Raw genomic sequence first — 16,688 nt, 5'->3', positions numbered from 1 at the left:
GAAGGAAATGGCAACCCACTCCAGTATTCTTGCCTAGAGAATCCTGTGGACAGAGGAGCCTGGTGGGCTGCCATCTATGGGGTTGCACAGAGTCGGAAACGACTGAAATGACTTAGCAGCAGTAGCAGCTCTCAACATACAAACACTCGCCAGTTTGTCCTGTTTTGGAAGCCACTCTTTCATTCTTATTTCCCCCAACTGTCACCCCTATTACTCCTTCTCCCTTTACACTCAAGTTTCTTGCAGATTTAGCATTTGTTGTCTCTACTTTCTCTCCTTCCATTCATTTCTCAAACCACTACTTATCAGAAGCAGATTTTCCTGAGGTCTCCAAGGTATTTTAGTTTCCTTTTCTCTTTGAGACATTTGACAACTTCCTTACTGAAAGTCTCTCCTGTAGTTTCCACAGCATTTTCTTCCCCTCTAATTTTCCTCCTTTTTAGATAGTACTATATCCAGAACTTTGTTATTGGTTCCTCTTTCTCCACCATCCTTTAAATGCTGGTTTAAAGTTCCGTTTGGGGCCCTTTTCTCTCTGCCCCCACCCCCCATTATTATTATTATTATTTTTTAACCCTCTTCCTAGACCATTTCTTTCCTTCTTGTGGCTTGAACCATTACCACTAGGACAATGGCTCCAAAATATTTATCTACAGCCAAGATATCTCTGCAGAATTCCAACAGAAGATATCCAAACGTCTACTAAATACTTTTGCCTGGATATTTAATAGACATTTCCTAAACATCATCTTCCTCCCCAAACTTGCCGATTTCAGAATTTGCCATATTTAAAGAAACTGCTAATTCAACTTGTATCCAGTAGACTCCTGATATAGGTTCCTTTTGCTAATTTCTTTCTCGCGGTGCATTTCGGGAATCGTAGTCTTTGTGATGCTTGCTGGGAATCGTGGTCCGAGCCAGCCTCAGGCAGCGGGAGCCGGCGAACCTATCAGCGGCAGGCTTTAGGACCCAGCGGGACACGACGGGCTGGGGGGAAGGGTCGGGGGAGGTCGGGAGCGCGTCCGTGAGCCCGGAGCAGCGGCGGTATCGGTGGCGTCGGGAGCGAGCGGACCCGGGAGCGGCGCGGGTGGTGGAGGAGGAGCCAGGGGCTCGGTAAGCGTTGCCGGCCCGGGCAGGTTTCCGAACCTGGCCAACCTCTGCGGGTCCTGCCATACTAGGCCTTGGCCCTGAAGAGGCCCTGGGGGCGGGGCCTGCGCTCGCCGGGGGTACTACGCGGGGAGAGGGAGGGAGGCAGGGCAGCTGCTGAGGCGGGCGGAGGCTGCGTGCGGCGGGGAGGGTGGGCCCCGAACGGCGGAGCGGAGCAAGAAGCCGAGCGCTCCTCCTGCAGCCGGTCCCTCTAACTCTCCAGTGCCGCTTCGGGTCCCTGGTGGGCTCTCCTGGCAGCCGAGGCGCTGACCTTTGACCCCGGCACGAGGCTGACCCGGACTCCTCAGGCTACCTTGAGAGCTTTTCTCCCCGGTTGTTCCCACCCGAGTGGTGTTCACCCAATCCGAGTGGCCTTCACCCCATCCTGGCCCTGAGGTGAGGGCGCGGAGTAAGACCCAGGAGAAGGGCTAGAGGAAGCCCTGTGTGCCGGAGTGTTCAGGTGTCCCGGAAGGGCTCCATCCTGTCCTCTTTTACCGTCGAGCTTCAGCCCACCCTTCACACAAAGCTACCATGTTTTCTCTCGCTAACTAGGTGTGAACCGGGGAAACGAACCTGTTCCCAATAAGGTGTAGGAAAGAAACAGGAAATAAAAGCTGGTTCCTTGGGGAAGGAGAACTATGGGAGGCTGAGGAGTGCTGCCTCTCGACGTGGAGAAGTAGAGGCTTGGGCAGGGCCCAGTAAATGTGGATCATCTGACCCGCCCCAGTTCCTCCTCTCCAGGAAAAGTTTTGCGTGTAGTGAGAGCTGTTTCTTTGCTATTCTGTACTCTCACTGACTTTGTAAAGGAGGGCAAGTAGGGTTTTTGTCTGCTGTTAATTTAGCTCAAGTTAATTGGGATTATTTTCGGTGTGCCTTCAGTTGGTCTTGTGTGCACCGCACCTCCTGTGTGAGGGCTTTTCCAGATATCAGATCAGTCTAGAAGAAAGGATGATTCTTTTTGTTAGGATTGTGAACGAGTACTCTTAATCTTTCCTTAATGAACAGGGGAGCCTTTAAGGTATTTTCATAGGATGTTTAGGCATTGTAATTCATATACTCGTTAGACATTTGAATAGTAATAATAAAACCTCTTGAAAACTCAAAGCAGTGTTATGAAAGTTACTTTTATATAGAGCCAAGTTCAGAAATCCATAAAATTTGGGAAAACTAACCAAATAACAAATTGATCCAGGATATATGAGGGTGAACTCTATTCAACACACATTTATGGAGCACTTATCTGGGGTTAGATATATGAGTATCAGGCCTCTTGCCTTCAGAGATGGCCCACACTGTGGAGTGTGTTTCTTAAGATAAATCCATTTCTTACTTTAAAAAAAAGAAAGATGACCGTCTTTCCTCAAGAACGTCAGAGAGACATATTCACATGAAAGTTGTAGTGCTTCGTGTTACATATCCATTTAAAGGAATTTATTGGATGTGAAGGAAATGTTACCATTGCCTGGAGAGTCAGGGCAATCTGCAGGGAGGAAGTATTTGAGTTGGGTGTTGGAAAATGAAAAAGCTCCTGGGAAAATAATGTCTATTTCTTTATAAGGAATTTGGGCAGGTAAGGGAAGGCGTTCCAGTTGGAGACAACAGCATGAGCAAAGACATGGTGGAAGTCAGGAAAGAAAATAACATGACGTTTAAATGTCAGATTTATGTCTGACATAAATAAATAAATAAATACAACAATTAATTTAAAATAGTTAAAATATTAAAGTATTAAATTATTTTTAATATTTTAAATTTATTTAAATTTAAGTAATTTAAAAATATTTAAATTTAAAATATTAAAGTATTAAATATATTAAATTAAAATATTAAAAATAATTAAAATAAATAAAAATAATGTCTAAATTTTTCTGAAACAGAATGTGTGGTGGGGAAATTGCCTGGAGGTGAGACTGAAAAGAGAGCCGGGAGCCATTGGAACTTTTTAATGTTAGGGAGCAACAGAAGTGCAGATTAAAGTAATGGAGAAATGAGGCAGTGAGACTAACTAGAGTTGTTGCAATTGCCTGAGAGTCTCAATCAAGTGTGGCAGTGGGAATGAAGAGGAGGGGGAATGGATTTTAGAAGTATTTCTGAGATAGCTGCGATAGGACTTAGTGACTGTTTAGGGAGAGACAGTGGGCTAAGCTTTCTAATTTGAGAAATTGGGTAAATGGGAATTTCATTGACCAGGATATGAATTAGAAAAAGTAGAGCAGATTTTTTAAAGGGTTGGGTGGCTATAGAAAGAGGTATAGTGGAGATAGTCTGATATGCTGAGATCAAGTTAATTGTGGGATATACTCATGGACAAGTTAGTAGGCAGCTGGAAATACAGAGGCCTGGTGAGCTTTATATTTTGGCAGTAGCTTGGAGGAAGGACATACGTGAAAAAGCTCCTGGGAAAATAATGTCTATTTCTTTATAAGGAATTATTTGAATAGGTACTTCTTTCACTTTATAGTGAGCATCTCAAGGCAGGGACCATACCTCTAATTTTGTGTCCTTTTTCCCTTAGACCATGCTCATGTTGTTATAAGGTCTTGGTAAGTGTTAGTTGTTGAGCCAACAGGAAATCCATTTACTTTGCTAGGTTGCTGTTACCTTTTGTGCTTTCCTTTAAGAAGATGATGGGAGTCTGTCTTATAATTTTCATTTTATACTTAGGTGGTATTCATGAGGCTTGTATTGTTCAACAGGAAAGGAGATGAAGAAGGTGTAAGTGACGTTGTGCTGCTTGAGGAAGTTCAGGGCTTGAGCAGGCGATAGACAGTATTAATTTACAAGAGCTCCTGCTCTTGAGAAGAGGATCTTACAATGAATTCTCATTCTGGGAGCTGTCAGAAAAAGGTGATTTTCAATCACCGTTTTCTGAAATCCTGTCAGTTTGAAGTTGGTTCCTCCTTCTGAAGGTACAAGTGCATTCCTTCTTACGTAAAATCATTTGAAAGGGAACCTGAGATAGTCATGTTTGTTTCAACCTCTTCATCTGTATTGTTAATTTGTGAAAGTAGGCAGACTTAGTAGATTCTGATGGGACCAGATTGAATTCTCTTCTGTGGAGCTATTTCACTTTTAGTAGGTGCAGACTGTGACCCAGAGTAGAGATTGGGGAAATTGTGGTTTTCGCCACTTGCTGCTTAGTCTTGGGCAAGTCCCGTGAGTTAATTCCACTTTCAAGTGTAGGCTAGACACCCGCTCTGAGGTAAACACTGTACAGAGCATAGGAGCACACACAAGATACGGATGCTGCCGCATAGTGGCTCATGTGCTTATAACTGAATCAGGCTGGTTCTGTCCTAGCATCTAGAAAATAGGGGTGATGCTTGTCAGATGTAAAGTGGGAATGTGACATAAATGAATATCAGTTTGGAGTTTCCATAGAATTTTAACTGAGTCTAGATTTTTGAATGTTCTACTAGTAAGCACTTATTTTTTTTTTGCACTAACACGATGTTCTCATAGAGTTACCAGAAAGATTTAGTGGCTTTACTACTTATTACTTGGGCAAAGTAAAATTCTCAGTGTAAAATTATGGTATTAGTACCTACTTCATTTGCTTGTTGTAAGGATTAATACAGTGTATTTAAATCACTTAGAATAGTGCCAAGTATATAGTAAGTACTCAGTAGTAGTATTTATTATTATATACCACCTTGAGTGGGAGGCTGTGCTCTGAAAGATAAGGAGAAATGAATGGTGAATTCCATCCCCAGTAATTAAAAGAAATGATAGAACAAAAGGGTTGTGGCCTGTCGTGGAGCTCTCTATGAAGAAAATTTAGGGGGACTTCCCTGGAGATCCAGTGGTTAAGACTTTGCGCTCCCACTTTAGGGTGGAAGGGTTGGATCCCTGGTTGGGGAACTAAGATCCCACATGCCGTGTGGTGTGGCCGAAAAAAAAAAAAAAAGACCACGTGAAGGGGATTTAGAGAGGCAGCTTCAAGAATTCAGGTCTCACTCTATTTTCCTTTTGGGGGTATAAAAGACTTGAAGTGACTAGCAGTAAAAATCCATTAAAACGGAAAGGAGTTACATGCTGGTTTCAGACCCAGTCTGGGGGTAGACTTAGGGGAACCCATGTCCCATGCTACTGAGAGAAGGTATGACAGGGAGTCATGTGGATCATGAATTTGTGAATCCAATTAGTGAGCTAAATCCTTGGGGCCTTCAGAAAGGAAGAGGCGATACAGGAGCTAGTTTGAGAAATGAAAGGTTGGGATTTGAAGGTAAAAATGCCTTGCATTATAGTTTTACACGGGAGTGTGGGATGCCTTGCAGAAGGACATAGGGAGCAGATAACTTTTGCCTAAAAATTAAAAACACAAACCCTCACATCTAGAGGAACTAGGGAAATTTTTTAAGAGAGTCAGAAGACTCTTTCTGACTTGGTAAACTTATTGTCTCCTTTTGTGTATTGGGTGAATGGCTCATGATCAGAATTGGAGTGGTGTTATCTGACTCAGCCACAACTTCTGGGCAGACAGGATTTTCATCTCCTTCAGGAGGCACTGTGGACTACTATAGTCAATGTATTCCGTAGTGATCTTTCACAGATGGGAAAACAGGGGCTAAGATCCTGAGAAAAGGGGATGGTGTTGGTGAGTAATATTGGGAGAATGAGGCGGAAGTAGGTGAGGATTGCCCCAGTGCCTCTCCTGGAGATGGCAGAAGTTTTATTCATCCTCTCAAAAGTCTGTCCAGATGCTACTTTCTTTTGAAGGCTTGTTTTAAGGCTTAGATGAGTACTTCTCAAACTTTAGTGAACATCAGAGTTATTTGGGGCAGGGTCTTTTAACCTCAGCATTATTGACTTATTGGACCAGATAATTCTTTGTGTGGTAACTGTCCTGTACACTTTAGGGTGTTTAGCATCATCCCTGGCCTCTACCCAGTAGATGCCAGTGGTAACTCCCCTCCCAGTTGTGACAACCCAAAATAGCTCCAGGCAGCGATAGATGTCCCTTGGGAGCCAGAATTGCCCCAATTCAGAACCACTGACTGGGGTCATTATTAGAATGTAGACCTCTAGTTCTTATCTTGAAAAGTCTGTTTCAGTAGTGGGGAGAGGGGTTTAGGAGTCTACATTTCCAGGAGGCATGCCAGGAGATTCTGAAACATGTGATACAGCTCTGCAGGGGTAAAGCGTTTTCATCTTTCTGTCTTGTTTTGTAGTATCTTTCCATTCATAATCCAGCTTTGGTGGAGAATTACCCTCAGAGCACTGGCTTACTTAGCTCAATTAAGTTGTGTTAGTCGCTCAGTTGTGTCCAACTCTTTACAACCACATGGACTGTAGCCTGCGAGGCTTCCTCTGTCCATGGGATTCTCCAGGCAAGAATAGTGGAATGGGTTGCCATTCCCTTCTCCAGGAGATCTTCCCAATCCAGGGATCGAACCCAGGTCTCCTGCATTGTAGGCAGATTCTGTACCATCTGACCCACCAGGGAAGCCGTAGCTCAATTAAAATATAGTATCAATTAGATCCTGTAATGGATATCAATGTATTTCAGCTTTTTTTTTTTTCCATTTATTATACTGAATACATCTATCAACTTGAGTAGACACTCAGAGTCTTCTCCAATTTTTCCTTCTAAGTTTTCTACTATTTCATTGATTTGTCTCTCTCTTTCACTTCACCGTTATCCATATTTATATACATATGCATGTAGCAGATAGTTCTCTTCTTAGGATGGCACATCTACCTACAGGCAAATAAGTGATGAAACTCAAGATATCTGGATACTCTACAGTTTGTTCATTAAGGTCAGCAAGCATGTACTCTTCCTCCTCACTCACCTGGAACCTCTTCATTTTCTCTGCAGATGCAGCTTTGTTTATGTGTAGGTTACTCTACGTCTGTTCATCTCTGCTCAGTATAGTATAGTGGTTAAGGGCTGAACTCAAACATTAGGCTCTCTGGGTTTGAGTCCCTACTTTCACTTATCCTGATAAGTTTTTTTATTTTTGTTTTTTAACCGCTTCATTCTTTAATTTCCTTATTGTCAGGTTTCCTGGATCATAGGTTGTGAGGATAAAACAATGTGTATAAAGTGCTTAGGACAGTGCTTGGTCTGTAAAAGTGCTAAATAAGTGTCAGCTCTTCAGTGGTTATTTTAGATCAGTGTCCTGTGTGTGTAAGTAGAGTCCCTACTAGGCTTTGTTCTAATGTTCTGCATGGGTGGTGTTAAATTTTCATATATATATATATACACATATGTGTATGTATATGTGAACACATACATTATTTTGGATCGAGGAACGGTATACATAATGTGAAGTATATGACTGGATAATTCTTTTACACATGTACATATTTATATGGCTTCCACTCAGGTCAAGATAGAGCACATTTCTGGTACCTCAGAAGGCTACCTTACACTCCATCCCATTCATCTCCCTGCCGAGGGTAACAACTATTCTAATCTCTGTTCCCACAGACTAGTTTTACCTTTTTGAGTTTCATATAAATGAAATCATTAGTTTGTACTCGTTTCTTTCAGACATTTTTTATTCAGTATCTATTAGTTTATCAATATTATTTCAATAGTTCTTTAAAATTTCTGTATAGTATTCTCCTGTATATATTATACATATATATATATATAATATAATTTTCCCATTCTGCTGCTAATGGACATTTGAATTCTCTTCGTATATTTAGAAAAACTCACACTCAATAGGCTTTACAAAAACCTTTCAAAAAAGGAATATTTATACTCTAGGCACTCTGGCATTTTCTTTTTTAGCCGTGATGTGTGGCATCAGGTTCTTAGTTCCCCAACCAGGGATTGAACCTGGCTCCCCTGCAGTGGAAGCACGTAGCACTAACCACTGGATTGCCAAGGAATTCCCTGGCATTTCTGTTTCTTGAACATGCCAAGTGTGTTTAAGTCTTGGGGCCTTTGAATTTGCTGTTGCCTCTATCTGGAACACTTTTCTGAAGATTTCCACATGGCTGTTTTCTTCTTGTTAGCCTGATCTCAGTCCTCCTATCACTTTTCTTAGAGTCCTTCTTTAATTTGCTATCTGTAGTCCCCCTCGACAATTTGTCTTCAAGATACTTATCATTGTCTCAAGTTGTTTGTTGCCTTTCTTCCTCTACTAGAATGAAAACTCTGAAAGCAGGGATCTTGTTTGTCTTGTTCACTGCTGTACCCTTAATGCTTAGCACCTGAAAGGTGATCAGTATTAGTATTGTTGAATGAATGAATGCATGCCTGATCTGTGCATATTTTTTTCTTCTGGATGCTGGGTACATTTATTTTTTATTAATTTTCCTTCTTTCCATTTGGTCTTTTCTTCCATTCTGGTTGAAATGTTTTGAGGTGTATTTCTGAGCATCTACCTACACTAGTGTTTTAGAGCCTCATCAAGCAGTGAAGTGAGGGTGATACTTGCTACCAGTCCATTACAAGTATGAACCTAAAACTCCAGACCATTACCCTGAAAGCCTATAGAGAGCCGTTCCATACCTCTTCCTATTTTGTTGTGATATGATATTTCAGCTCAGATGGTAAAGAATCTGCTTACAGTGTAGGAAGCCTGTGTTCAATTCCTGGGTCGGGAAGATCCCCTGGCAAAGGGAATGGCAACCCACTCCAGTATTCTTGCCTTGAGGATACCATGGACAGAGGAGCCTGGCAGGCTACAGTGCAAGGGGTCCTACAGAGTAGGACACGACTGAGTCACTAACACACACGCACACAATTTATGTTTAACGCTGTATAACTTTAAGGTATACAACATAATGACTTGATATACATATATATTGTGAAATCATTACCAATGATAAAGTTAGTTAACACATCCATTACCTCACATGGTCACTTTTTTCCTTTTTTTCTTGTGGTGAGAACATTTAATATTTAATGTAGCAACTTTTAGATATATAATACAGTATTGTTAACTACAGTCACCAGGTTTTATGTTAGATTCCCAGAAGTTACTTGTCTTATAACTGGAAGTTTGTACCCTTTGACCAGCATCTCTCATTTGCCCCATTCCCCATCCCCTGTGCAACCACCAGTCTGATCTACTCAATTTCTATTTGTTTTGCTTTTTTTGATTCCACATGCAACAAACAATATTTGTCTTTATCTGTCTGACATTTCATTTAGCCTACTGCCCTCAAGATTCATCTGTGTTGTTGCAAATGGCAAGATTTCCTTCTTTTTTTTATGGCTGAATGATATTCCACTGTATGTATATACCACCTTTTCTTTATCCATTTGTCCAGTGATGGACAGTTAGGTTATTTCCATGGTTTTTTTAATCGTGAATAATGCTGCAGTGAACATGAGAGTGCATCTCTTCAAGATGGTGACTTTATTTTCTTCAGATACATATGGAAGTGGGAGTGCTGGGTCATATGGTAGTTTTATTTTTAGTATTTGAGGAACATCCATACTATTTCCTGTAGTGGCTGTACCAATTTACATCCCCACCAGCAGTGCACAGGGTTCCCTTTTCTGCACATTCTTGCCATGGCTTCTTGCCATGGCTTTTGCTGTTGTTTGTTGTTTAGTCAGTAAATTGTGTCCAACTCTTTGCGACCACATGGACTGTAGCATGCCAGTCTTCCTTGTCTTTCACTGTCTCCCAGAGTTTGCTCAAATTCATGTCCAGTCAGTGATGCTGGGCTTCCCAGGTGGTGGTAGTGGTAAAGAACCCGCCTGCCAATGCAGGTAGATGTAAGAGATGCAGGTTCTATCCCTGGGTCTGGAAGATCCTCTAGAGAAGGGCATGGCAACCCACTCCAGTAATCTTGCCTGGGGAGTTCCATGGATAGAGGAGCCTGGCATGCTGTAGTCCATAGGGTTGTGAAGAGTCGGACACGATTAAGTAACTGAGCATGCAGGCACACATGAGTCGGTGATGCTATCTAAGCATCTCATCTTCTGCCACCCTCTTCTTCTGCTTCCTTCAGTCTTTTCCAGCATCAGGGTCTTTTCCAGTGAGTTGGCTCTTTGCATCAGGTAGCCAAAATAGTGGAGCTTCAGCTTCAGCATTAGTCCTTCCAATGAATATTCAGGGTTGATTAAGATTGACTGGTTTGATCTTGTAGTCCAAGAGACTTTTCAAGAGTCTTCTCCAGCACCACAGTTCGAAGGCATCAATTCTTTGACTCTCAGCCTTCTTGCGGTCCAGCACATATTGGCAAATTGAAGCCAGGAAGAGAAAGGAAACTTATAGAATGAGTGTATAATAGTTGGGACTAAGACTGAAGACTTTTTTAGATATTTTTCCCAGTTTTATTGAGAAATAATTGACATATATCACTGTGTAAGTTTAAGGAGTACAGCATGATGGTTTGATTTATGTGTATTGTGAAATGATTACCTCAATAGATTTAGTTTTTTAACCTTCATCATCTCATGTAGATACAATACCGAGACTTTAATAGATTAATTGATCACTTTGGAAATCAGAGTGAATTTCTATTAAATTAATTTTCTGATACTAGAGTTGGCATATATTGTGCTTAAGAAGACAATAAAATAAATGAGTAACTTGTTAAGTGTAACTAGCATTCCTTGCTTGTGAAACACTGGAAGTATTTGACTTTAGGTTTTATTTATTTATTTTTTGACTTCAGGTTTTAAAATCTTGATATTTAATTATTTTATGCTGTAGGGGTGTGAAGTGACGTGCATTTAAGAAGTCTGTAGCTGGATTGCTTTAAGATATAGTTCTTATTGTATGACTTGGGTTTTTTAGAGAGAAGTTGTATGCAGGTCATGGGACCAGCAATTCCTGAGGTTTAGGAATGAAAGACTTCATTGATTTACCATTGAGTTTGGGGATTTAAAGCCATTCCTAAGTTTGGTGGTAGGTGAAATTAGCATTGAAAAATTGCCTGATTATTTTTTATTACTTTGTCTACTATATCTTGTTTCTCAGAAACTGTGTTCATGCCTAAGATGACATTTCTGTGGGATTGCTGTGGCTTTGCTGTATTTGCTTCTTCACTAGAAGGATTTAAAAGCCCAGACCAACAGAGGTCATAGTGTAGTCATAGAATGCTTCTTTCTCTTCCTTGTAGTCCACAGCATTTTCTTTGTACTTTATTACTTTCTCATGATTTGCCTTGTGCTATGGGTTCTGGAGAAGGAAATGGCAACCCACTCCAGTATTCTTGCTTGGAAAATCCCATGGATGGAGGAGTCTGGTAGGCTACAGTCCGTGGGGTCGCAGAGTCGGACTCGACTGAGCGACTTCACTTCACTTCACTTCACTTCTTCATGGGTTCTGGTGGCTCAGATGGTAAAGAATCTGCCTGCAATGTGAGACCTGGGTTGAGTCCTTCCATCAGGAAGATCCCCTGGAGAAGAGCATGGCAACCCACTCTAGTATTCGTGTCTGAAAATTCCATGGGCAGAGGGGCCTCGTGGGACACAGTTCATGGGGTCACAAAGAGTCGGATGGGACTGAGCGACTAACACTTCATGGGTTGTTCTGTGCCTGTCTCTGCTAATAGATTTGAGCTCCTAGAGGATCCAGTTTGGAGTTTCCTTTTTGTAACTCCTTAGTGCCTCAGTTAGAGCTTTACAGTATTTAGGTGTTCCTGTTGTGCTTGTGGTATTTCAGGGATGCCGAGAGACTCATTAGATAATATGTCTAGTCCAGTCCTCTAGTTTTACTTGTAAGGAAACTGAGAAGCACAATGATTTACTCAGTGTCATCTAGTTGCTTGGGAGAGCTGTGTTCTAGTCTCAGTTCTGCTGGCTGTTTGTTCCGTTATGTCTGGCTGCTGCTCAGCTGCTGCTGGTTCTCTCTACAATAGGGGAGGATTGTGAAAGGAAAGAAACACTGGGAGGATATAAACAGATTACACTTACATTACTGATGTACTGCAATTTACTGCTCTACCAGTCAGATATTTTACTTTCAAATTTGGGAGCACAGGCTTCATTTTCTGAGACCCCAGAAAGACTTTTTTAAAAGTTCTACGCTTCTTCTAGTCTGCATTCTAGAAATACCCTTCTTTGTTGTGCTCACTGGGTAAAAGTGCTGGCAAAAGGAGGGGACTTTTATGTTGTCAGTTTCTAGTCACACTTCAGACAGCTTGGGTGGTAAATTCCAGGTGCCTGTGATGATGACAGAGAATAATGAGTTGAGGCCCTTCGTTGAATTTACCCCTGCTCCAGATGGAAGGAGAGTGATGAAAAGAATTTAATTTCTTAGGAAATTTGGTACTTTTGGTTGAAATTGTTTTTCCTTCCTCTCCTATTCCCTTTTGCTTATTAGAAAGTATTGATTCCGAAATAGAGAAAGTGAGTTTATTAGATTTGGGGTGGACATTGATTAGCTGTAACCTAATTATAAATCCTCAGAAGGAGATGTTTGTAAACATGTGCTTTTCACATCCAGGGACTTTGGTTCCCACTATTCCTGTTAATCAACTGGTTGAAGCTGAGCACATGAAAGATCTATATCCACTAAGCTTAGAATTGCATTGCTTTTGATTTATTTTAATAGGATCCTCTTGATTTCCAATTTATTTTCCCCCGATAAGGACATCTTCCTCTTGACAACCTATTTAAAAGACACAGGAATGTTTTGAATGGAGCCTCTATTTCATGCTTTAAGGCAAAGCGATGATCGATACAGTGTAAATTGCCTGAAAGAATCTTCTCTTTTTTTGTTGTTATTTTTTCCTTCAGTTTTCTCTGGATCATAAAGGAATAAGAGGTCTTAGTGAGGCTTTGATAGAGTTAGGTCTAACTAAAATTTTAGGTTAGACGTAGGACTTCTCAGTGACAGGCATATACTGAGCATTTACTGCGAACCAAGTGCTTATGAAAAAGGTATAAGATACAGTCCCTGTGCTAAGGATGCATAACATCCAGTGAGGAAATTTTCTGTGCTTTTAGAGCTCAAAAATGCATCTCCTTTGGGGCTATACGTATTAGAGAAAGATGATATCTGAGACAGAGTCTTTTATGCTGTTGGATTCATCTCTTCATTAAAGTTTTGATTTTGATTTGAAACATAGTGTATATTTTCCAAATGTCATTGAACAGGATTAGTTTTCTGCTGCTTTGGATTTGTCTGAAAGTGAAATCAGTCTCCTTACTACCATCCATACTTGCCATTGGATAAAATTAAGTTTCACAACTAAAGCCTAAGATTTAAGGGAAAGAGAGGAATTTTGTCAACAGAAGAAAAAGTTGGGGAAGTGAGAGAATGTGTAAATCCATGTGGAGACCTGTGGCATTTCAAGTTCTCACTTGGAAAAAATTGAGGATTCCTTGAAGCAAGATGGGAAAATTTGGGCATGGTTTGTGGAACTGCTTTTATAGAGAATTAAAAAATACACTGAAGTTATATGTATGTGTACATATAATTAAATTTAAAGGGAGTTATATTTGGTTATTTTTAGATTAATTTAATTTTTGGTCTTTTAACTACTGTTTTCTGCCTTGGGTTTCTTTGCAGAGGAATTTCTGAAGGCAGTCAAGTCCAGAGTGATTTATATGACAGTGAAGGCCAAGTACTTTGCAGTGAGGAGGACCTACTTACTTTGGGGAAATCAATGGAGTACATCAGTCTGCAGCACACTTCCTGCCTTAATGGTCCTAAGCTCAATCAATACTTGAAATTTAACTTCACCATCAGTCTGTGGGCAGTGTGTGCTTTGCAGCCTTTCCTCCATCAACCTCAAATATATGACCAGACCTATTGCAGAGGGAGCTAGTTACACTTTCCTGCTTGGTTTTGGATCTTCTTTAAGTCTTGTCCACTGGCATGTTTTAAGGATGTAAAATGTGTTTTGCTGTAGACCAAGTTATGATTTAAACCTTGAAATTACCTGGTCAGAGGAGGGGAAATTGGACAAATGCACAAAATCTATACCATGGTTATTTATCATTTCTTCTTCCTAAAAAATTTCCCGTTGAGAGGTATTTCAATACTCTCTCCAACATCTTAGCATTTCTAGCACTAACTGTGGCTTTCTTTCACAGATTCTCTCACCATGGCACAGGTAGAGAAACGAGGGGGTTTGCTCCGGAAATCTTCAGCCTCCAAAAAACCACTGAAGGAAAAAGTGGTGCTGATGTATGATGAGATCTTCATGGTAAGGCCTGGAGCTCTGACATTTTTCACAGCTTGACTCAGTTTCTTGTTCCAAAATGAGAATTAACCTCACCTCTGCCTGCTACTTTCTAGTTCTTCAGAGGGAAAAAGAGAACAAGGGTGAGAGTAAGCTCTCTCATAGTAGAAATTATGATCGTGTGTTAATTAACGTAGATTGTTATTATGTTGTTCTTATAGATTGTTGCCTCTAGCTGGGTAAAACAATTAAAAGAGGATTGCTCTTTCTGAATATATTTAAGAGTTGTCTTCCTTATGATTTGACTTAAGGACCTTTCTATCCTAGATGTCCTTTGAAGTTCCCTTTGACCCTAGAATTCTATGGTCCAGATATTTTGTTTTTTGTGTTTTTTTTTTTGTTGTTGTTGTTTTTTGTTTGTTTTTTTTGGTCCAGATATTTTAAAAAGATGCCCTGTTACATTCTGTCTCAAGTTGTTAGTGGATAGAACAATTTCTTAGGTTGTCTCATCCTCCAACATTATGAGATGACTAAGGAATTATTAGCAATTAGATTGGGGATTCCTTTGGGTCTTCAGAACTGTGTATTGACTGTGGTCCAGGCCAGTGTTGTAAAATATACCTCTTCATGGAAGTTTAGAGTAATTAGATACCCTGCATATATATTTAACTTCTGAAATCTTGGTCATAAGTAGTACATGTAAATGTGTAAAACATGTTACTCTTGTAAAAGGAGTTGCATATCTTGTGTAATTCGGTGGACTCTCTTTCCTAAAAGGAGAATCGTGATAATATTTACCCTACCTGGCTCACTGGGCTGTTGTATTTCATGTATGTGAATGGGCTTGAAAACTGAGCACCCATAAAAGTACAATGGGGATGTATCAGAATATGACTAACTGGTTCTTTACTTCTTGCTAAGAAGAGGAAGATTTGAGGGAGATTCTTTGAGTCATTTAACTTCTGGTACAGGGAGTATATATCCATGCACAATGTCTTCCATTTGGGGAACCCCCCCCCCCAAATTGTTCCCCATTACAGCTGTTTGGAATGACCAAGCATTTTCAGAGTTAATTGTGAGAGGTAAGATTGACCCTATGAAAGGCATATAGTGACTCTTTCAAATGTGTTCTTAATGCTTTGGTGTTAGCTGGGTATATTGAATCTACTTATCTTCTGTTTTCAGACAGAGGACCCTAGTAAGTGCAGTCCTCGGTTTTGGGAGGAGCTCTTCCTCATGAAGGTAAGACTTCGTGGCATCTGTGGATTTTCCTGGTAACTGAGATTGCCTTCACATGTGTTCTAGGTGTTACACTAAAAATGTACTCAGGCCCTTATTGTTTCCGTGTTAGGTGAATTTAGAGTACCTAGAAGGCAAGTTGGAATCTCTTGATGGTGAGGAGTTAATGAAGATCAAGGACAATATTAATTGCTTATTTCAACACTGCATCCAGGCTCTGGGAGAGGAACATCCAATTCGAGTGGTTAATGCATTGCAGGTACATGGCTGGGAGAATGGGGAAGTCTTGTTTATAAACTGTAATACATCTATTGGAACTTGAGGAACCTAAAATTCCCCTTAGGCTTGAGGCTTTTTTCCCCTTTATTTCTTTAAGTAACCAAACATCTATGCTATGTTTTATTTAGCTATCTTCCTAGTTAAACAAATGGACATCTATAGTAGTAATCTTGTCCATTTGTATAATTTGATCTAATGCCAAGGTGGATTGTTTGACAGAATTTTTATTATTACTTGAAGGAAAGTAAAAGAGAAGAAACTCCAGAAAGGGTGCTTAGTCTACAGCAAAAATCATGAGACTTTCTTAATTAAATAGATAGTGTTTTCTTATATAAACAGTATTTTCTCACTAGGTCAAGAGTTCTTATTCTGAGGTTTCAGAAGGTCCTTGACTCCCTGTAGTTTTATGTAATATTTTATGTGTATATGTACATTATGTGTATATGTACATTTTTTTGGAGAGCGGGCTTTCATCAGATTCTCAAAAGGGTCAGTAAGTCTAAAAACATTAAGAATCATTGTTCTTAATGCTAAGTGGCATTATCATGCGGAAGATTCATGAATTTCTTGAATTACTGTTATGCCTAACATTGAGCTGGTGGAATACATTATAGTCTTCTTGAGGGTAAAGATGGTTTTATTCAATACTTTGTTCCTAGTGTGTAGATCACTGCCTGGCAGGTAGTGTTCTAGAAGTAAATTTTTTTGAAAGAGTGAGGCAAAATTTCTTTTTTTTTTTCAAAATTTCTAAAGTTTATAGTTTAGCAGCTCCAGTGTAGCCTAGATTGAGCTGAGTACCTAGGGTAGTGATTGACAAGCATAGAATATGAAGAAGTCATGACAGTGTAAAGAATTTTATTGGAACTTTTGGTAGATTGGGTTTAAGTTTCTAACTTACAAGTTGGGCAGATCACTTTGTGAGCTCCGGTTTTCTCATTTGTAGAATGTAGAAATTACCTTTTGAGCTGATG

At 40.3% G+C, this 16,688-nt stretch overlaps 1 protein-coding gene across 1 annotated transcript in view; it reads left to right on the top strand.

The window, feature by feature from the left end:
• The first annotated feature begins 980 nt into the window (after nt 1-980).
• Nucleotides 981-16,688, top strand: part of ARMH3 (armadillo like helical domain containing 3) — a 171,400-nt gene continuing 155,692 nt past the window's right edge. The window contains exons 1-4 of the mRNA XM_043924866.1: nt 981-1,113; nt 14,111-14,223; nt 15,385-15,441; nt 15,551-15,697. Of these exons, the coding sequence (XP_043780801.1) occupies nt 14,122-14,223; nt 15,385-15,441; nt 15,551-15,697 (306 nt within the window). The 5' untranslated portion in view covers nt 981-1,113; nt 14,111-14,121. The remainder of the gene's footprint in view (nt 1,114-14,110; nt 14,224-15,384; nt 15,442-15,550; nt 15,698-16,688) is intronic.

This window comes from Cervus elaphus, chromosome 15 (assembly GCF_910594005.1).
Source record: "Cervus elaphus chromosome 15, mCerEla1.1, whole genome shotgun sequence".
Classification (NCBI taxonomy): domain Eukaryota; kingdom Metazoa; phylum Chordata; class Mammalia; order Artiodactyla; family Cervidae; genus Cervus; species Cervus elaphus.
This window is presented reverse-complemented; position numbering and strand designations above follow the sequence as displayed.